We start from the raw sequence: 22,501 nt of genomic DNA on the forward strand, positions 1-22,501 counted from the left end.
GGCCACGCAACTCAAGAGCAGTTGGGGATAGGCAATAAATGCTGACCTTGCCAGTGATGCCCATGTGCTCTGAGAATAAGAAAAAAAAATTGAGAACAGAATATGTAGAGTTCTTCTTGGCTGCCTTTTGAAAACCTGGTAACTCTTGATCCAGCTGGACTTTTTAAATTTCTTTGCGCCAATAGGATAAATGGTTAAAGTATACTGAATATAGTTTCTGTTGAGCAAGGCTATTTCAGCACTTATCTGATCATTAAAGGAAGAACAGACCATTTACATGGTAAATCAAGGTAATGTTTCAACTCTCTGTGTTTAATTTGAAACCTCATGAGAATGCAGCAGAGGAGGTGTTAAGATTAGTGTGAGAGTGATAACATCCATTTCCTGCTTGACAATATCTTCAGCCACCTTGAGGTTGGTTGAGCTCCCTCTGCAGATTAGCAAGAGTCTAATTTAGTTGAGTTGGTAGAATAGGATGATTATCTTCTGCCAGATGAATGTGCCCATGTGGTTTCCTCCAGCTAAAGTCAACTAACCACTTCAGAATCTGTCATGCTGAAGAAGTGCAGATTGATTTATAAATATACTGATAACATTTGTTGTTTATTGCAAAATGAATAAAATGTAAAACTAGGGAGGTTTACATGCCATGGTGAGAGCATGTCTTGAGTACTGTGTTAAGTATTGATCTCCTTATGTCAGAAAGGACATAATTAAACTAGAAGCTGTTCAAAGAAGGAATATATTTTGGAGAACAGTAGATAGATTTTTGACTGAAAGAAGTCAAAATGTACAAGGGATGGACAGAAAAGTAACGTTGAGGCCAGAATCAGTTCAGCCATTTTCTTAACAACTGGCAGGGCAGCTTCAATGGGCCAAATGGCCTAGTCATGTTCATAATTGATTGTCATTTGTATATTCAAAATCAGATTATCACCAAGCTTTACTTTTCTGGTTAGTGGTGTGAAGTCTGATTTTCTGAAAATTTGGATGTTTTTATATTGTCTAGGTCCTCCCTACCATCTAGTTTGGAGATTAGACAACTGGAAGATGGAAGTGAAGGAGTCTTTGCATTATCTTCCCTGGTAAAACGTACACAGTTTGGACCGTTTGAAGCCAAAAGAGTTTCCCAACTGGAAAAAGAAGCTATGTTTAGTCTGAAGGTGGGTTGAACTTTTCACATTTATTCTGTGCCACTAATCCTTTAGTTATGGTGCTGTTCACCCTGTCCGCTCCTGGGTTTAAGTCCTGACCTGCAATGAGCTTGCTAACACTTGCTGTGGTGAGGCAGTCTTTCCCCTAGAGCCTTGAATAAAGTAATAACTTGCATTTACATGGTGCCATTCCTGATCTTAGCTCAAGATATCCTAAAGTGCTTTAGAGCTGATTTTAAATTATTTCATGAAACAAAGGCACTGTTTTGATGGAAGTGCAGAGCCAATTTCTGTACAGCAAGCTCCCATGAACAATAATAAAATAATGCCTAGATGATTTTTTTGTCTTTTTAAAGGTGAATATTGACCTGGAAGCGGGTTCAGGACTTTGTGGTTTATTCTATAAATGAGGAAACAGGCTCTGTATTAAATCATTGACAATCTAAAGACATGTTGAAACAGTCTCCAGATAATTTTGCTTACTTTAGCAATTCCTTTCCCCTTCATTAACAAATGAACAAGTCCTCTGTCTCTTTCTGCTCTGACCTTGTTGATGGGTACAGCCAAGGTCAGGGGATTTGTAATGTAATCTCTTGCATATAAGCTATTTTGAGAGCTGTACCTGTTACAACCTCTCTGTCAGCTAAATTTTATGTACCAGGTTTTCCAGAAGGATGGACCTGATGTTTATTTTGACACCACAAATGAAGAGGACTGCAATTGGATGATATTTGTGAGACCAGCGACAGATTTTCACCATCAAAATCTCACGGCCTATCAACACAGCCATGACATTTACTTCAACACTCTGCAGGTACAGAGTCAACCAACGATCCAGGCATCCATACGCTCTGAAACTCTTGAATGAAAGTGGAAGGTTGTGGTGGGATCAGATGTGCTTTCTGCATCAACAAGGGATATAAGTGGGATGTTTGGTTGGTCCCTTATCATCAGCCGTGATTGCCTTGGGGCAAGCTTGCCGAACTGAGCGTCATGTCCCCATTCTGGTCATGAGATAAGATTCTGGGGTCACGAACTTTGAGACAGCAGTGGTTATCATGGGGCTCAGAATCCTTTCTGGCAGGTGCAAGGCCCCTTCAAAATGCTTGTATATTTATGTTATTGGTGGGCATAGCCTAATGGATACCTCTCTGAGGCTGATTGCTGCAGCAGCAAAAATAGATAGGAGATTATTTCTTTTCATCACCATTTCTGCCTTTTCGTCACCTCCCACCATGCTTAACCTCTGTCTCTCTCTTCACTCCCACTCCATCATGTACTAAAACTTACCCTGCAGACAACTCTCATCCCACAAATTTCTAGGCTGGGTTTAAACAGTCTGAAACATTAAAATGGGTGCACAGCAAGAAAAAGTTTCATTGAGTCGTTCCTCAGGGGCACAGAGAGAACTTTTGTCTACCATCCCCACTTGACCAAGGGTTTTTCAAATACTTCTCATTTGCTTCTTCCAGAAGGTGGTATGACTGACTAATGAGAAAGATGGTCATAATTCCTCATTGCTGCATGGCCTTTTAGAATAAGCTTGATGAACCAGGCAGTGTTGTCTGGTTTGTCTCTTCATTTGAGGTGCTTTATTGAGACTTGTGAAGTCAGAATTTTTTTCCCATTAGTGCTAAGAATATTGTGGAGTGAGGTGACAGAAGTCTGTAAGAATAAGAAGCTGATAGGTGATTGGATAATATAAACAGTTATGCATTTTGTAAAACAGTAACACAAGGGTGCTAATTTAAAACTCAATTAAGAGTTAACAGAGATTAGCAATGTTATGTTCATACATAAGTCAGTAATAATGTGAGTCATTGGAAGAGAGTTTAAATAATAGCTTGAAATGAAAGGGTAATGTTAAAGATTTTAAGGATAAAACAGAGGACTGAGTTGATATGTAGTTTGAAAGGAAATCTGGGGCAGATCTGATAGACTGAATGACCTGTTTCTGTTTTGTTATATTCACAACTGTGTGTCTCCCCACTTTTCTGAGTGACACTGGTTCCTTAATGGCAGATGATTCCAAAGGCAATGGTGATGGTCCTGTGCCATTATTCATGAATGAGCATAGATGGAGTCAGGAGCTCACATCAACACTTTACAACAATCTATGTTTTTGTCGTGCCTTTACCTCCGTAAAACTTCCCAGACCACCTCACCGGTGCATAATCAGATGCACTGAGACATCGAGAATAGGACAAGTGATCCAGAATTTGTATTGAGGCGGGGAGTCTGGGATGAGGGAGGGTGTTAAAGGAAAAGAGTGAGAATACAGAATAAAAAATGAGATGGCGAACTCCAACTGCTTGGAGGTAAAGTGAGTTGGAGGTATGATCTGGAGCAAAACTCTGTTGAGGTGAGGGAACAATGACGTGTCTTGTTCCTCTCTGGTAGCAGAAGAGATAGTTTACCAGACCTGCAATGATAGCTGTGCCTTCCTAGAATATAGAAGTTTCTTTTGCTTCGTGAAAATGTGTTATTTAGTGATGTTTTCTTCGTCCTTTGCATCATTATTGACCGGATTGTCATTGCTCATGCAGCTGAAGGTGATTTGGATGGTTTGTCTTCTGGATTCTGAACCCAGGATTATTCGAGCAGGACTGTGATAAATCTGGTTTAAGTGAACTAGGAACTGGAGAAAATTGCAGCAGATTCTTTCGACCAGAGGAATTTGTACTTCCTAGTTTCAGAACCTTGATGAATGAGGGTTTAATGTGTGTTTTCTATAACTGGTGAAAAAGTAAAAGAGGTCTAAGACTGTTTAACTTATTGAAGAGGAAATCCATTTATACTGGGAGCTATTGGGATTGGTATGGATTTGCCTACATGTTTTCAGGCCATTTTTTTCCTCCATCACAGGATATTCAGCCTGGTACAGAGCTACGTGTCTGGTATGCTGTGTTCTACGCAAAGAAAATGGGTAAATTAATGCTCAAACAAGCAGCGAATCCTGTGAAAGGTAAGAAATGGGAAGATGGTGGCTGGGACTGGGGCTTGGACCCTGGAGCAATCTTGGGTGTTATTCTTCTCTGACTTCCCTGCTTCTCCTTTCTTATAATTTAACTGCTAAGATTTTGATGGTGTGAAGTAGCAGACCACTGTCCAGATTTGCAAATCACTAAAATGCATCAGCCCCAATTAATTAAAAGAGTTAAACAAAGGAACCTGTTTTTGCAGTTGGAGACAGATGTCAAGTACACAAGCGAGGAAGTATTGATAAATGTGCACAGGACCCCATATAGGTTGTTATTATTGTTTAGCCTTTGGGTGCTATATTATGGGACGGTTAACCATATGAAAAAGCAATGCAATCGATGGAATGTATAGTCACAAGAATGTTTATGGAGGTGAGGAATCTTACAAAATTGAAGATGATCAAGAAACTACTGTGCCTGATTGTGGTCTGCAGTGGTGATATGTCGTTGATATGAATGTCTGATGTATGAATTCTAAACAGGACCTATTCGTGGCTCATTGATAATTAACTGGGAAGCAAGTTCATGGCGATCAGTGAAAGTGTTGTGTGGACTGCATAAAATGACTCTGAAACTGGGTAAAATGGATGCCCACAAATGGAAGCAATTTGCTCGAGATAAAATTGGGGGTGGGGAACATGATGGATCAGTGGTTAGCACTGCTGCCTCAGAACCTCTGGGGACCCAGATTTGATTCCAACCTGAGGCTGCTGTCTGTGTGGTGGTTGCACATTCTTCCTGTGTCTGCATGGGTTTCCTCTGGGTGATCCACTTTCTTCCCACAGTCCAAAGATGTGCAGGGTAGGTGGATTGGCCGTGGGAAATTGCTCCATTGTGTCCTTGGATGTACAGGCCAGGTGGAATAGCCATGGGAAATGCAGGGTTATAGGGATGGGGTTGGGGGTTGGTGGGACTGGATAGGATGCTCTTCGGAGGGTCGGTGTGGACTCAGTGGGCCGAATGGCCAGCTTCCGTGTTGTAGGGATTCTATAATTTTTTTAAAATAGCATGGGACAAGAAATAACCATAAGGTTAACTCCTGGGGCCTGTCACGTTACTGGTGTTGGAAGTAGGTGCCAGCTGAGAAAGTCTTTCTTGAGAAATCTACATCCCCTTTCCATTCAGTGTGCCTGGGTTCCAGTGTGTTCAAATTGGAAACTTTCCAAGCAAAAATAGGTTCTATCTGTTACTAGGCAACTTGCCGCAACAATTTGGTATTTAAGCTAACAGCTTCTATTCTGAAGGACGGATCTCGCCAAGGGTGACGTGTTCCAGTTATGAACTGAGATTTAGAGAAATTATGCAGTTTTATTTCTACCCACTGGAGCTGAGGGGCAGGGAGGTGACCTGACGTGTGTGTTCAAGATGTGAATGGTTTATAGTTGGGTGAGTAAATGGGGATAAATTTGTTTCTGCTGATTTGAAAAGACGTTACTGAATGGGCGCAAATTTTTGATAATCACAGAATCAAATTGACAATCGGTAAATAATGTTCATGAAGAGGATATTTTGCATTCCCTGTTTCAAATTGTGGCAGAGATATGTTCTTTTGAAGGAGCATTTATATGTTTGCTTGGAAAAGAGAAACATAAAATGAAATGGAGATTAAGCAGGATTACATTGAGTTCCCTTTTGTTTTCTTTCTGAGACATGAGTGTCACTGACATTCGTTCCTTGGCCCCAGTTGCCTTTAGGAAGGCGTTGGTGTCCTGACTTGCAGAACCACGACAGCTTATATGGTGCTGTCAGAGCCACAATGTAGATAAGGGAGGGAGTTCCAGGATTTTGACTCTTGTGGGGTGGGGAAAAAAGACCAAGGTGGTCTTCAAGAACAAGTTGGGCGTCGGATCACTGACAAAGAGAACCAACCAAAAAAAATGGACCATGAGATTTCATCCACTGCTTCTCTGGAGGATAAACACCAACATGGACTGGTTGGAATGAATGACCTGTTTCCATTTTAGAATTATTCTGAATGTACAGATGTAGGCACTGACTATTTATCCTATTGCTGTTCAGTAAAATTCTACATGGTTTCTCCTGTGGGATCATGCTGGCGTATGGATTGCTTAGATATCAGATGCCCCTCTATTTGAAGAAGGCCACCTTGCATGATGCTACTGCAGACAGTGAAGTGGGCAGTCGTTCTCCCAAAGCACACAGGGCATTCAGCACACTCTACAAATGAGCGTGGAGCAAACACAGCCTTAGGACACAGACTAAATTCAAAGTGTGCTAAGCCTTAGAGCTCACCGACCATCTGTATGGTGATGAGTCATGTCTCCTATATCCTTCTGTGCCTAAAGGAGCACTTTAACAGCTCTGCTGGTAGGCATCACAAACACTGAAGTCCTGGTAACTGCCAACATGATTTACATTGAGGTCATCCTCCTGCAAAGCTAGCTGCATTGGTCTGACTGTCACTATCTGTGTTGTGTGGAGACCTGTCCACCGGTAACTGGAAGTGAGGGCCTCCATGTAAACAATTCAATGACTGTAATGTTTTCACAAAGGTCTGTAGCTCGGGTTGTGGTTGGAGTTGTTGGTTGGTTTATCGAGTTGTCTGGTTTTTATGTGAATGTCTCCCTTCCAAGTGATGTTGTCAGTGCTGTGTAGCCTCCTTTGAAGCACTGTTGTTCTGTCCCGCTCTGAATTTATATGGTCCAGTCTGTCATGGTGGGCAGTCTTGTTTCTGGTTTTGTACCATAGTGGTATGTAGATGGGGTCTATTTCAACATGTTTGTTCATTGCATCGGCGGTTGAAAACCAGGCCTCCAGGAATTCTCATGCTTGTCTTTGTCTCGCTTGTCCTAGTACTGTAACCTTGTCCCAGTCAAATTGACATCCTTCTATGTTCATAGGATTCCTGCAGACCCCACCTTCACACCACTACGGTACAAAACCAGAAACAAGACTGCCCACCATGACAGACCTGACCATATAAATTCAAAGCAGGACAGAACAACACTGCTTCAATAGAAGCTATGCAGCATTGACTATGTCACCTAGAAGGGAGACAAAATCGCATGAAAACCAGTCAGCTCGGCCAACCAACCAACAACTCTAATTCAATGAAAATAAACCCTTTCTGTGTGCCACATCACTTGTTACCAATAGGAAGTGTAGATTGTGATGCTACATCAGGATTGCCACATGCTTTGAGGCTAAACGAAGATTCAGTATGAAGGAGGATGAGGATCAATCCAGTTAATTTCAGCAATGCATTCTTCACTTGCCCCTGCTTTTGGAGAATCTGCTGTTGTCACTTAGACGGTAACCACCAGTGCATCTACAATCAATGAGTATAACTTGCTTAAAATCTACATCTGCCAAAAAAGCTGGGAGAGAGAGTATCCCTCTGGTACTTAGTTGTCACTCCTAATGTGAGCTGGACACGAATTGATGAGGAGTGTAGGATGGGAAGGGCAATCAGTCCAGTGTTTGTGAGATATCTGCATATCTACCTGTAATAGTTACTGTCTGGCAATCAAGAACAGGAGCCCTAACCAATCATTGTACTTAACACAACGTGGAGTTGGGATAATTATGCCAATTTCGGCACCTAAGTTCAAATCCATCATCTGTATAAACTGGGGTTCAATCTTTGGTTTTATGACCCTACAGGCTGTAAGTCGGAAGGAATGTACAGAGGCAGGTTCTTTACGCAGAGAGTTGTGAGAGCTTGGAATGTGTTGCCAGCAGCAGTTGTGGAAGCAAGGTCATTGGGGACATTTAAGAGACTGCTGGACATGTATATGGTCACAGAAATTTGAGGGTGCATACATGAGGATCAATGGTCGGCACAACATTGTGGGCTGAAGGGCCTGTTCTGTGCTGTACTGTTCTATGTTCTATGTTCTATTACGTTGCTTAGAATCCAGATTACGCTGGCGTGTCAGTAATTTAGACATTTGTAATTGGTACTGAACGTGGATAAATTTGATTGATGACAGCTAATTATGCTATTATTGTAGTTATAATGTGACTAGAACAGAGACTGGTCTTATGTAGATAAAACATCACTTAGTGTCTGTATTTTCTGTTTTCCCCTAGACGAGAGGCAGTGTGAAATCGATGACTCCAAACCTATGCCAAAGATCCAGTCTGTAACATCTTTATGTGACAAAGCATGTGGTGATACCACAGTCTCTGTCTCCTTGAATCCAGGTGAGCTGCGTTGTAACTTTTCACTGCAGTGCAATTCTGCTGATAGACTGAATTCACAGTCAATAGAACTGCTGAGATCAGCTGCTCCAGTAAAGGAGATGGAATTGTTTAGATATGGAACACAGTTAGCAACTGAACAGACAACAGACGCCACATGACGAACCGGTTCTGTACTAATAGCCTGAGGAAGCCAGTGCTGAATTCTCCAAAATATTTTGAGTCTTAAAATGGCCTGGACAATGGAATGAGATTAAATGTGATAGCATTAAGAGGGGAGAGGAGCATCTATTAGCTATGTCCCAGCCATCATTAATGTGAAGCAGGCTTGGTGGAACAACCATTGCTATACTGACTATAACTTAAATAAGTGAAATCTAACTTTGCCATTTTGAAGTCATGTCTACTTGACTTAAAGGCAGGATAGTGAACCGGTAATTTTGTTGGTGTAATGTGACTCAAAAGAGAAATCCCGATAGAATCAGTGTCAGGTATCTCCCACACCAGACACCTCTGACTGATCCCACTTAAAGGGGTGTCTGGGAGGAGATTGCTCAAAGTCATGTCGTTCAGGACTCTTCCTGATTGTCAAACCAATGTTCTGACTCAAGAGTCACTATCTCACCCAGGTTCTGTGCTCTTCTTATAACATGGTCCATTGTAAATTAACTCCTAGCAACACAAATCAGCTGCAAAGTCTTGACTCCGACTTAGTACCTCAGGTGTGGTGCTGTGCTCAGAAAGGTATGATCCATAATCAACTCCTCAGCACTTGTGTTGCTTAGCGACTGTCACATTTAAATTCAGTGATGGCTTACTCATTTTCTTTTTCCTTCTGTGTGTTGTATATCAAAGACTATTATAATATTGCCAAGTTATAAAAGACATAAAGAACTTGCATCCAGTTCTAGAAAGTGGTGGGAGATTTCTACCTTTTTGTGAGCTACATCACTGGAAGAACTGCAACAGTAATAATTTGTATTTACATCGTACCTTCAGTGTAATAAACTGTAACCAAGACTTTTCACAGGATCAGTTATCAATCTAGATCTTGTACCAAGCGACATAAAGAAGTGTTAGAGCAGGTGACCAAATCTTGGGTGTGGGCAAGACTTCAGGAGAAACTTATAGCGAAGAAGCAGAGAGCTTTAGATAAGGAATTGCAGAATATAGAGGTGAGCCAGTGCACCCACTCCTGCAACAATCAAAATCAGCCCAGAAATAGATGTGCGTTGAGGTCTCAGAGGGTTGTTGGGCCAATGCTGCATTCTCTCTGCAAGTGCTATCTCACACAAAAAACTGTTCACCCTTCACTCCAATGCCCATTGACTTGTTCTGCTCTGGGTCCACCAACTACCTCAATTCTAAAACCTCGTTCTTGTATTCTAATTTCTCTGTGATCTTTCTTCTCCCTACCTCTAAACACTCCTCTGGATCTATAATGCAATATTTCCTCCAATTCTGATCTTTTGCACAATCCATTTTAACTGCTCTGTAATTGTCAGATGTGCCTTCAGATGCCTAGTGCCCAGACTTTGGAATTTCTTCAGTGAGCTTCTCCACTCTTCTCCTTTTAAGATGCTGGTTTTATATCGGCCTCTTTACCTCCAGTTCCAATAAGGAGTTATCTTGGATTCAAAATATTAACACCTATAATCATTTAGTAGTACAAAACTTATGCATTGTCAGGCACGCATCAGGACATGTCGCAAGAATATCAATGTTCAGGGGAACAACATTTTATATTCTGTACAGAAGAGTGCTGAATCTGAGAAATCTGCCACGAGGGAGGGTTTCTCTATTACTGTCAGTATACAAATTGGGATTCGTTTAGTTAGGTGCATAAAAGATTGGCCTCACTAATAACCTTGGAAATAGGTTCCAAGCCATTTTCTCACCTTCCAGCTTGATATTGAAATGGGATACATCATAGTCATCTTGAGCAATAATGGCAATAAATGAATCTGATCATTTCTCACTGTATATTGTGCAAACTGCAATAACAAGTGGGCATAATTTTAAAGTGAAAGGCAGGAAGTTCAGATGGGATTTGAGGAAAACATTTTTAACCTCGCAGGTGGTGGAGGTCTGGAATGCACAAGCTGGGAGGGTGGTTGAGATGGGAAACCTCAACCTTCAAATTCTCATCCAAGTACTTGTTACAATATCATAATATTCCAGGCTATGTGCCTGGTATGGGAATGTGGAACTAGTCTAGGTGATAGAATATTTGTTGTGGGGTTTTGACTTGATAGGCCGAAGGGCCTCTTCTATCCTGTATGATTCTTAAGAAAAAACCTAAGACCGCCATTTTCTGACCTAAAAATGCTTGGTTTACCTTAGGTTACCCTGAAATGGTAATTTACCTTAAAAAAATTAAGCAATAGCTGAAGCTACACAACTGGTGTTCATTACAAATAGGATGTTGCCATCAAGGCAAAAAGACATTCTTCCAATCATTAGAAATGAATAAACTGGTATATATTGCCGCAAAGACTGACCAATTGTATCAAACCACATATCCCTTCAGTATTTACAACAGGCAAGTGTGCCTAATATAACCAACCAGCCTGCATTTGCAAAACTCAAAAGTGTCCAACTTTAGTTGTGATTGGATAACATTTACTAACTAATCCTGTGTATGCAAAGAATTACACTTACAACCAGTTTAAGATTCTCAGTCAGCCTCCCAATGTGTATACTTGTCTTTATGGGAAACTACATGCATTGATATAATAAGCCATGTTCCTTACAGACAGGCAAAAAACACGTACATATATTCCGCCAGTTTGAATTTAGCAAAGTAGTTAACAGGAAAATATCTTGACCAATCAAAGTCCAACGGCCTGGTTTGATTTTGGCAGTTAATTGTCAGTCATCATTCAACTAATGCATTCTCCATGGCAATGCCTCTACCAATCAGAGTCCACTTGCCAATCAATTGGCACTCTCTTCTCAAACAGTATGATAAAGTTGTTGCTTTTCATCTCGATATTCCTGCAGATTGGATCGATAAGTGTGAGATCTTAACTTTTTTTCTTGTCTCCACAGATGCTGCCTGACCCATTGATTTTCTCCAGTATTTTTGGTTTTCATTTCAGATTGCTAATATGAACAAATTATCTCCTTATCTCACTTGGTCTTCAGAAGAATGAGGGGAGATCTCTAGAAGCCTGCCAAATTCCAGCAGGACTAGACAGGGTAGATGCAGGAAGCATATTCCCAATAGCAGGGGAGTCTGGGGATCACATTCTAAGGGTATGTTGTACACCATTTAGGACTAAGATGAGTAAAAAATTCTTCTCCCAAAGATTGGTGAGCCTGTTGAATTCACTACTAATGAAAACAGTTGAGGTCAGAACTTTGCATGATTTTAACAAGGAGTTGGATATAGTACTTGGAGCTAAAGGGATCAAAGATCTGGGGGAAAAGTAAGAGCAGACCACTGATTTGTATGATCAGCCATGTTCATAATAAAGGCAACGCAGGCAGGAAGGATTGAATGGTCTATTCCTGCTCCTATTTTCTGTGTTATTTCTTCTGTACTTTAGCATACCAGGAGCATTGCGTGTGAGCTTATAGCCATCATCTCTTGAATGGTGAATTATTGTTGTAGATTGCAAAGTGACTCTTTTGTTCATACTTTGCGTATTGGAAATAGTCCCATCTCCTAATGGTAGTCTATACTTTTCCTTGCTGGAGCAAGAGGAGAAGGAATAGTCCTGATTTTATTGCTGGCATCGCCGTACAGCTGAAAGAGTGCAGACAAAGGATGGTGTAAGCAACAATCTTATCAAGGTTCACCACATGTGAGAGGCTCCTACAATTCAAGCGGTCTCTGGGCATAAGGCAGTGTTAGGATGCTACTTGCAGTGAATGCATATTGGCTGTAGTGACTATCATAGTAATGCTAAAATGAGCATATAGGAAAGCTGGAGGGCTGTTGAGTTGCAGTGCTAATGTCCCTACATCTGAGCCAGGAGGCCTGGGTTCAAATTCCACCTACTTCAGGGATGTGTAATAGCATCTCTAAACAGGTTGATTAAAAGAAATCTAAGGGAAAACCTTGTGCTACAGAATAAAGAAGGCTAATTAATACACCACCTTATCCATGCGGTAAGAATCTCCATTCTTCCCCATTTCTTAAATGAGTGGAGGATTTTACCTTTGGTATCCTACCTGATAGTACTCACCTTGCAAAGTTTAACTATGTTACATGCGATACACCACACTGTTGTTAATCCATTACATGTGAGATGACTGTGGCAAATCTTGTCCCCACTCCCTTTTAGTTATAAGTTTAATATTTTCTGTCACTTCATATTTTGCTTTTTTTTCTAATAACAGATAAAGAGAGTGGCGTTGTCCATGCTGTGGACCCAAACCAGTGGTCTTGTAAAGTCTGTTCGGCTGTGTTCCAGGAACCTCAGCTTCTCACAGGTGAGAGCACTTACATTTTGCCTGCTATACTGAGCAGTTGGATCCAGGAATTGGTGATGTGGCCTGATTGAAACATATCAAAATTGTAAACTAGAAAGGGTGGATGCTGATGGAAGGTTTCTTGCATCTGGGAATATCAAGAATATGGGATTGAAATCCCAGAAAAACTGGGTTAGCTGCTTGTGAATGGGATGAGGAGAGATTTTCTTCACTCAGCTTTGTGAATCTTCAGAGTTGTCTACTTTACTTCGGGGATCTGTAAATGCTTTATAGTTGAGTACCTTTAAAATAGGGCTTTATAGATCTTTGCGTACAAAGGAGATTGAGGGACGTGGTGATGGTAGAGGTTAACTGTGATGGTAACTTAGTGGTAAAATGGGCCCAAAGGGTAAAGTGGCTGACTTTATCTCCTATTTTTTGGATTGAAAAGCAGTAGTGATGATGACTTTAGGAGCAGAATTTCTGATAAAGAGCATGCCAACAATTTGCAAGGTGCAAAATTAAAGCAGATGATGGTCAATAAAAGTAAATGCAAAGTCTTGCAAATTGGAAAGAACCAAATGGAGGGCATAGTTGATGAATGTTGTTGATATAGCTCAGGACGTATTCAATAGCAATGTGGCAGTAATGGCAGAGAACTGCAGTAAAACCAAACAATACTAACACATCACTATGTGATATTTTCAAATTTGTCAATTAAATCATGAGACTCCAAAACAGAAATTGCTGGAGAAGCTCAATAGGTCTGGCAGCGTCTGTGGAGAAAATCAGAGTTAAAGTTTCAGTTTGAGTGACCCTTCCTCAGAACAGTTGAATGGCCTGTCTCACCTGAGCCCCAAAAGATGTACCACCAAATGTTACTCTGTGGAAATTTCATCATAACAGGTAGGAGCAGATGTAGGCTATCGAGCCCATCAAGTCCACTCTGACATTCAGTGCGATCTTGGCTGATCTAATAATCCTCAACACCATTTTCTTGCCTCTTCGCCATAACTTTTGATTTCTTTAACATTTAAAAACCTGCCTGTTTCAACCTTAAATACACTGAACCTCACAGTTTCTTCAGCCCTGTGTGGTAAAGAATGCCACAGATTCAGTAACCATTGAGAGAAGAAATTCCTCCTTATCTCTGTCTTAAATGGGTGACCTCTTATTTGAGATTATTCCTTATGGTCCAGGACTCTCCCACAGTATTCTTATGTGCTGTATTTTATCAAAAGCTTTTTGGAAATCCAAATACATTTCACCTACTAGTTCCCCTCTATCTATCCTTTTTGTTATCTCCTGAAAGAATCCTAATGAATTTGTCAGGCATGATTTCCTCTTTGTGAAGCCGTGTTGACTCTGTTTGAATAAACAATGTATTTCTAACATTTTGCTGTTACATCTTTTATGATAGATACTAAACCTTTACCACTTGGAACTGTGTACAATCTATAGCTGAATCAAATTTGGGTCCAACTGGTATTAATTCCGCAATTAGAATTTGCGGTTGGGACAGATAATTGAAACAGGAAAGGCTGGGAAATTACATCGGTGTAGATCTTGACCCTGAACATCATGTATAAAAGTTGCTGGTGAGTTGGCAAACCATTTAATGAAACTTCCAGACATAATGAGAACTGCAGATGCTGGAGAATCCAAGATAACAAACGTAATGAAACTTCCATTTCTTTGGATGTCAATGGAATAAGGAAAACTTGACGGGCACAAAATGAACCTTCCCTGAGAGAAAGTTAACACCTACTTTGTTACTTTAGAATCAGTAATTCTGCTAACAGACCTACTATATTTTTCCCACGTTTTCTGACCCAATTTCAGATTAACAGCATTCATAAATTTCTTTTCATGTAACCTTCATGATAAATGATGGTATATTCACCAGCAGAATGCCTTTGGCAATGAGCACTTTTGTTTCGTAAAAAATATGTGTAATTTTTTAAAAATTTCAATTGCTGCAGACCATCTGATGAGTCATTTGGAGCAGGCCCAAGGAATGCCAACCCTTGTGAAAGATTCAATTCCAGCTAAAGTCGCAGGTCCTCTCGATTCTGACTGCCCAGATGTCATTGAAAATTCAGAACAGAAGTCCAGGGCCAGGAGACCTCGAAAGCCAAAGCTATGTAGGGAAGAGCCTGAGCCAATGCCTGCAGACATGAATAATGCCGCAGGTTTGGAATGTTAGAATACAAATTATATCTACCTTCATACTATTTAAACCTTTATCTTGTCAGTAACCTATATGTTAGTTAAAGTTTTGTTTTTAATAAAATTGTTGCTGTTTGACTAAAGAAAATTGGCTGATTGTATCTCATTTAATATTAGAAATGAGTCTGAGACTGATTGGTTAGGTTTAACATTTTGTTAGAACCAGTGGATTAGTGGAACTAGAGAGGAATCAATGCACGCTCTCCTCCACCTAGATTGTAACAATGTGTTAATGTAATAATATCTCGATGGTATTAATTAGGAGATGACTGTTGTTCAGGACACTGAAAGGACTACCCACTTTACTTTTATTAGGCCTGTGGGATTTTTTTAAACCCACTTGAAAAGGCATAGGGGACCAGAGTTTAACTTCTCTTCTGAAAGAAAGCACCTTCTGAAGTGCAGCTTTTCCCCCAGTCTCAGTACTGCATTGGCTGAGCAACCATAGATATATGAACTCATATTTCTGGAGAAGAGTTTGAGCTCAGAACCTTCTAATGCAAAAGTGGGAGAGCTTTAGGCAAACACCTGATATTCACAGAGATGTTAAAGTAGTGACAAGAGGCTTGATATTTTGGAAAAGTAGACCAAATAGAGCTGCTGTGAACTTTAACTCTATTTATTATATATATTTTAAAACTATATCAAACAACTGTAGTTTTGAACCAAGTTTGGGTATTACTGTCTTGGAAGGACATTAAGGCTTTGGAGAGGGCATGGAAGATATTTAATGAATGGTTCTGGAAATGACTGAATACAGTTACATGGATAGACAGGAGAAGCTGCATTGTTCTTTTTGGAACAGAGAATGCTAAGAGGACACTTGCTAAAAGTATTTTCAAATGATGAACGGTTTAGAGAGATTAAAGATAAACTCTTCCAATGGCAGCTGTGTTGGCAAACAGGGCACAGATTTAGGATGACCACAAAAGCATCAGAGACGGCATCAGAAAAGCTCATGCATGGAGTTAGGATTTGGAAAGTACCTTCAGATAGGGTTGTGATTTCAGATTCAGTAATGGACTTCAAAACAGAATTAAGTAAATAACTTGAAGAAGAAAAAGAATTGCAAGGATGTAGCGAAGGCATAAGTAAAAGGGTTAAGTGAATTGTTCTTTGGAGGAACAAGTCTAAACATCTTGGGCCAAATTGCCTTATTCTGTACTGAACTGTTCTATGATCTGTTGGCTTGTCAGAGTAGAATCTTGATTCTAACAGTAACATTATAGCTTTAAAACCTACAACATCAACCTTTTCTAATCCTTTTCCCTGTTTTTTTTTGCAGTGCCTGCAAGTGTTGTCAAAGCTCCTTCAAATGTTGTACCTTTGGAAGCACCTGTATGTGAAGGAAAATTGGGTGAAGTGTTAAATCATGGAAAAATGTTGCGGAATGGCCGTCATGTGCGTCCCAATTTGAGGCAAGTCCCAAGAAGGTGAAGATTTTATTTATTTGTCCGCTTCCTTATTGCTTTCTCACTTATCCTGTTGCTGCCTCCCACTCACCCCTGCCTTTCTGGGGATTTGGGAACAATGACAGATTTTAGAATATTGGAATTCTCCTATTTGAGAGACTACTTCAGGGTGGTGGAAGTCATGGATAAGGGAACTGAGCTTTGAAATCAGAACTAAGTAGTTCAGATGAAAAACTAGAAAACATGTCTTCAAACAAAGAACAGTAAAAGTACATAAACCTCTCCCAAAAAGTAGATTCTAGCTCAGCTGGTAATTCAGATAGTTCCTCTTTGAGTTCTTTAGGGTAGTCTCCTAGCCCTGGCCTTCTTCACCTGCTTCAACACAGATCTTCCTTCCATCAGAAGGTCAGAAGTAGGATGTTCACTTATGATTGCACAATGTTTCGCACCATTTATAACTATTCAGATACTGAAACAGTCTGTGTTTGAGCTGACAAGTGGCAAGTAACATTTGCGAGGCCAAAAATAGAGAATGTAGCCATTGTCCCTTGGCATCCAAATGAAATTACCATCACTGAATTTAGCATCAACATGCTGATGGTTGCCATTGACTAGAACCTGAACTGGACTAGCCATATAAATACATTGGCTACAAGAGCAGGTCAGAAGTTAGGAATCTTGCAGCAAGTAACTCACCTCCTGACTCATGAAAGTCTGTCCACCACTGACAAGGCACAAGTCAGGAGTGAGATGGAATACTCCCCACTTGCCTAGATGAGTGCAGCTCCAACAACACTCATGAAACTTGACACTGTCTAGGACAAAGCAGCCTGTTGTTTGGTACCACATCCACAAATGCTCACTATGGCCATCGTTGATGCTCAGAAAGAGCCCTGTCTACAAGAAGCCTAATAGTGATTCACCAAAACACCTGACTTGGAAATACATTGCTGTTCCTTCACTGTTGCTGGAAATGCGTCCTTAACAGCATTACCTGCACCAAATCGACTACAGTGGTTCAAGAAGGCAGCTCACCACCACCTTTCCAAAGGCAGTAATTGGTACCCAAATCACATGAGTGAATAAAAATACTTCAAATAAGAGATCAATCAGTAATGATACTCTTGAATAGAGAAGTTGTCCGAATGGTCTACTTCTATTCCTGTTAATTGTATATGTTGCTGATGCAGCATGTAAGAACTACTGGATACCAAGATGATTTAGGGCAAAATCATCTCGAATAAGTGTTGCCGCTCAAGGAAATTTGGATCTGAATTGAGGAGATGCAGTCTGAGGCAGAAGGACTGCAACATATCAGAGAGGGGGGGTAGGTTGCCTGGGCACTTTGCTCCAGGAAGCTGGACACAATTCTCAACACTCGATAATTTAAATTTGGTTTGTGATCAGGGATAGGAGGCTGTGACTGCTGGTGAAGGTAGGTTTGAGGACCCTAATCCAAGGTTCTTGCAAGCTGTGTCGGTGACACTGGGGACTTAGGGAGGTGAGTGAACTGACCATGGCAGCTTGGTACTGGGAGTCATTCCTGTGGGGGGTGGGGGAGAAACAGAAATGTGGTAATGGTCAAGGACAGTATATTTTGGGGGAATAGATTTTTTTTGTACTGACATGGGTTCTAGTCCTAAAGACTCACGAACTGCCTGCCTGGTACCAGGATTAAGGACATCTCCTTGGGGCTGTCGAGGAACCTTTAAGTGGGTTGGGAGGAATCTGTGGTTGTCCGTGTTGGTCCTAACCACTTTGATAGGATAGATAGGAGGTTCTGCTGAAAGAATTTGAATAATTAAGAGTTAAATTGGAAAGCAGAACCTCCCATTTAGTAATTTTTGGATTGTGTGAGCACCAGGAAAACTGATATAGAGTAAATAAAGTCCAAGAGTTAAATATGTAGCTGAAAGATTAGTGTGGGAGAAATGGTTTTCAGTTTATTTGTACATGTATCATTATTGGGCTGGGGCGGGGGGAGCTTCTTTTAAACTGCTGGGAGCAATATTTTTGCAAATTGAAGACCTTGGGCTGTAGAGGGCTTTAAACCAATTAGAGTTGGAGGAAGAGTGCTGGGGAGGAGATTCATGAGCTTATAGAACAAAAGGTTGGCAACACTGCAGAGCAGCTATTAAGGCAATGATGCCAAGAGTGGGACAGAGTGGATATGGTGAAAAAGAAACCCTAAAGATGCTAAAAATCAGAAACAAAACAGAAATTGGTGGGAAAACTCAGCAGGTCATGTTCTGAAGAAGGGTCGCTGGATCCAAAACGTTAACTCTCTTCACTGGACCAAAACCGTTATCTCTCCTTTCTCTTTGCAGATGCTGCTAGATCTGCTGAGTTTTCTCAGCAATTGGCTTACCTCTGCCCTTAATCTTATGATAACACTAACAAGGGTTAATTCTACTTATTTCTGTGCTGTAATTTCAGTGTGGTCCTGTGGATGGAGACATTTCTTGTATTTCTTAATCCATTTCCACCTTGTGATTTTTGTGAAGGAATGCCTTTATAAGCAGTGCAATGCAGTTGAAGATGATGTACAGTCTTGTACCATCCCACAGGCCTGATACACGCAGAAAGATCTTAAGGGGTCTCGGTGACCAGCGAGTCTATCAGTGCCATCTCTGCAACAAGTTTTTCAACAACAGCAGCAACCTAAAGAGGCACATTCGTTCCCACGGTAACTTCAAGTACTCTTTCCTAGAACAAAGAAATGTTCCAGGCAATAAAATGACTGCTGTGTATGTATGTTTCCTGTAAATGTAAACACCTGTGTTATCACTAACTAGGGAATCCTTTACATAAATACACAATACTCCCCCAATTCTTAAAATTTAAAAAAAACCCTATGTACTTAAGTTCAGGGTGTGATGCCCCATGATGGGGTATGGCGTTAGGGCACCTGCTAGTTCTCTGGTACCTTGGTCTCGTGGTGATTTTGCATGTACCGATAACCACTTCAACTCATCCAATGCTTAGGAGTATCTTTCAACAGCAACGTCTGGGTAGCAAATGACAGTGACAAAATTCACACTTGTTGCTTCTAGCATGGTTATGTAGCACAGGTTAGACACAACAGAGTCTGCTCCACACAGCTTCATTAAGAATTCCCAGATGAGTTGTAACATGGCCTAGACACAGTGAGAGCCTTGTCATGTGCAAGGGGTCAGGAAGGATAAAGCTCCCTCCGTTGAAGCCTTGGTAAGGTATAATGAGGAATAAAAATGAAACAAAGTTCCTTTCAGATTTATGTTTGTTGAATATGACCTCAAACTGGTGGGGGCAAAGTAAAATTTCTCCAACGCTGGTCTTTACTTAATGGGATTCATCACTAAGATATACTGACCAATCGATATTGAATTATTATGTTCCTCTTTATGTAGTGACCATTAGGTTCCCTTACATAATCTGCAAAAATTGAATCATTGAATTATTTCTGTCAAATCACTGATGGGCGGAAACCTGTAGAGGTTCCCTGCTGATCTCTGCTCGGCCATGCTGGATTGATCCTTTAACAACAGGGTCAGAACATGTTCATTTGATTCTCCTCTGCCCACAGGTGATAAACTTTATAAGTGCGATGAATGTGAGAAGGAGTTTAGCCGGAAGGAGAGTCTGAAACAACATGTCTCTTACAAGCACAGCAGGAATGAGGTGAGAGACTGTGTTGAAATGCCCTATTTTTGAGTTTCCCACGGTAACATTAGCAGTGCTCACTGCAGTGAGCTGGGCTAGAAAGTAATGTCGTTTTCCACCACCCCACCCTCCCCCACCAACAACCACCCCCATGTTTGTGCTTTGCAACAAAAGGAGAAGATAGTAAACAGACCCCTCCTAGTACATCTTGTAAAGTGCTCTTCGATCATTCACTGGAAACCTTTGTTTTCAAATTATAAAACTGTAATAAAGATCATCACAATCTTTGAGCAGATGTCGTCAATCAGGAAGTTGTTCAGGTGGATCTTATAAATCCTGGGATTGTATAATGCATGGAAGGTAGAGGGAGACAGGCAGACTTGCATTTATATTGAGTCTTTCGCAACCTCCAGTGTCCAGAGTGCTTTATAGCATGATGTACTTTAGACGTGCAGTCACAAAAGCGATAATGTAGGAACCAAGGGAGACAAATTGTACACAGCAAGATTCCACAAACTGTTATGTGATTGTGAGTTAACCATTCATTTCAGAGACGTTGATTGAGGGGTAAAAATTGACCAGGCCAACAGGATTGTTTACATTCATCAGAGAACAACCAGAGTCTCAGTTTAATATTGTTCAAAAGATGATACCTCAAACATTGCAGCACTCTGTTCAGTACTGTACTGGAGCGGCATCCTTTCCTTTTGTACTCATTTCTTCGGTTTAGGATTTAACACCATCCTCCAAACTCAAAAGTTTTCCAAATGTGCTGGAATTGACCGGGTAGAGTTGTATGGTTATGAGATCCGAGAAGAGGCAAGAGTAATATTAAGTGAGGTACAATAAAGTATTATATTTGCAGTTTAGAGATTAAGTCTGAGAAGCCATCTACTTGCATCTCTTTAGAATGGCACAATAGAGTTTGAGCACTTGGTTACAAGGCTGTCAAAGGCACCAGCCCATCTCATGCCGTCCATCTTTGACACCACCTGTTACCACTCTGCCCATGAAAATCCAATTATCATCAACCTGGAGATAAAGTTTTGTTTCATACACACTGAAGTATGAAACAAAATCTTCCCGATCAATAATTAAATTTAAAACCAAATTTGACAGCTTTACAAAGAATGGACTGAATGGTCCCCTTCTGTGTTGTAAGACTCTGTAATTCTCAAGCAGAGCTTTCATTTAATGTCAACACCCCTCATGTGGGAGTCAAAAGTAAAAGTAAACATTTGTTGAATTGGTTGCATTGGGGCTACAGGAGGCACATGTGAAACATAACTTCCTATTTAATGAATAGCCTATTTCTTTGCTGTAAAGTTCTGTGAGATTCATGTGGTAGCCATGTTACAAGTGTAGGAGTGTTTAGACATGATGCTGATGGAGCACTCCATTTAAGGTCACGGCTATTGGTATATGTTTTATCCAGATACATGTTTGAATATTTATAGCATAAAATCTCTATGATATTCTAACTTCCAATGTTCATTTTTGACATCAATAGTTTTTCAAACCTATATATTGCATTGTATTCTAGTTTATAGCAGATATCATATTGTTAGTATATACGTAAAATTATTAAACCAGTTACACTGTAGATAACATTATTGTGCTACTTATGGTGTGTGCTGGTTAGTAAAGCAGACAACCAGGAGCTGTGTAATAGTCATATCTTTTAATGTTATTATACTGTGTCTGCTGATATTCCCCAGGTGGACGATAGCTACCTGTTCCAGTGTAACACCTGTCTAAAAGCTTTTCGTATCAGGACTGCACTGGAGTTTCACAACTGCCGAACAGGTAAATGAGGTAAATTTGCTGTTGGTGGAAGCGGATAGGCCTGTAAGGGACTGTTGTTAGCACAGATGAATTGTGTGAAAGCCTTGACTAGCATGACCCCTCCCTGTTTCAGTGGTGCTGAGGCCAACTTTAGTCCAGTTATTGCTCAGCCTGAGATTAGCTTACTTAGCATAGATCAAATAGAGAAGTTGCTGAGAATTTCCTGGTCATCTTTACTTAGTCAGAGGAGTTTAGAGCTTGGAGAAATCCTGCCAAACGGTCTCCCTTTGAATTGGACTATGCTGTTGTTGTGAAAATCCCTGCTTGTGCTGCAAGCTGTCTTGCAGCTAATTAGTCTTCTGCATCTTTGTATGCTTTTCTTTATTTAGATGACAAAACATTCCAGTGTGACATGTGCTTCAGGTTCTTCTCAACCAACAGTAACCTCTCAAAACACAAGAAAAAGCACGGGGACAAGAAGTTCTCCTGTGACACCTGTGGAAAGATGTTCTACCGGAAGGATGTCATGTTGGACCACCAGAGGCGTCACACAGAAGGTACCTTATGGCCTTTGATCTTGACCAAATGTATTGGTTTGTCCATACAATGTAGGCCTCTTTGTAACAGTTATACACATTGTTGATTACTTCTTTTTTGGGTTCAATTAGAGCATTGATTCTTAGCATCCTCCTTATTTAATGTGGGATTGTATGAG

General features: G+C 40.6%; 1 protein-coding gene across 7 annotated transcripts in view; it reads left to right on the plus strand.

The window, feature by feature from the left end:
- Window positions 1–22,501, plus strand: part of prdm15 (PR domain containing 15) — a 72,156-nt gene that overhangs the window by 16,944 nt on the left and 32,711 nt on the right. For 3 of the 7 annotated variants that reach the window (XM_048540692.2, XM_048540689.2, XM_048540691.2), the window contains 11 exons: window positions 1,010–1,163; window positions 1,816–1,968; window positions 4,020–4,119; window positions 8,189–8,302; window positions 12,647–12,739; window positions 14,701–14,910; window positions 16,233–16,380; window positions 18,864–19,045; window positions 19,925–20,019; window positions 21,720–21,807; window positions 22,176–22,343. In XM_048540692.2, coding sequence (XP_048396649.1) covers window positions 1,010–1,163; window positions 1,816–1,968; window positions 4,020–4,119; window positions 8,189–8,302; window positions 12,647–12,739; window positions 14,701–14,910; window positions 16,233–16,380; window positions 18,864–19,045; window positions 19,925–20,019; window positions 21,720–21,807; window positions 22,176–22,343 — 1,505 coding nt within the window. Of the gene's footprint in view, window positions 1–1,009; window positions 1,164–1,815; window positions 1,969–4,019; window positions 4,120–5,409; window positions 5,522–8,188; window positions 8,303–12,646; window positions 12,740–14,700; window positions 14,911–16,232; window positions 16,381–18,863; window positions 19,046–19,924; window positions 20,020–21,719; window positions 21,808–22,175; window positions 22,344–22,501 lie in introns of those variants that run through there. The other 4 variants (XM_048540693.2, XM_048540694.2, XM_048540695.2 and 1 more) reach the window with 4 other exon arrangements.

The sequence above is a fragment of the Stegostoma tigrinum genome, chromosome 12 (genome assembly GCF_030684315.1).
Source record: "Stegostoma tigrinum isolate sSteTig4 chromosome 12, sSteTig4.hap1, whole genome shotgun sequence".
Lineage (NCBI taxonomy): Eukaryota > Metazoa > Chordata > Chondrichthyes > Orectolobiformes > Stegostomatidae > Stegostoma > Stegostoma tigrinum.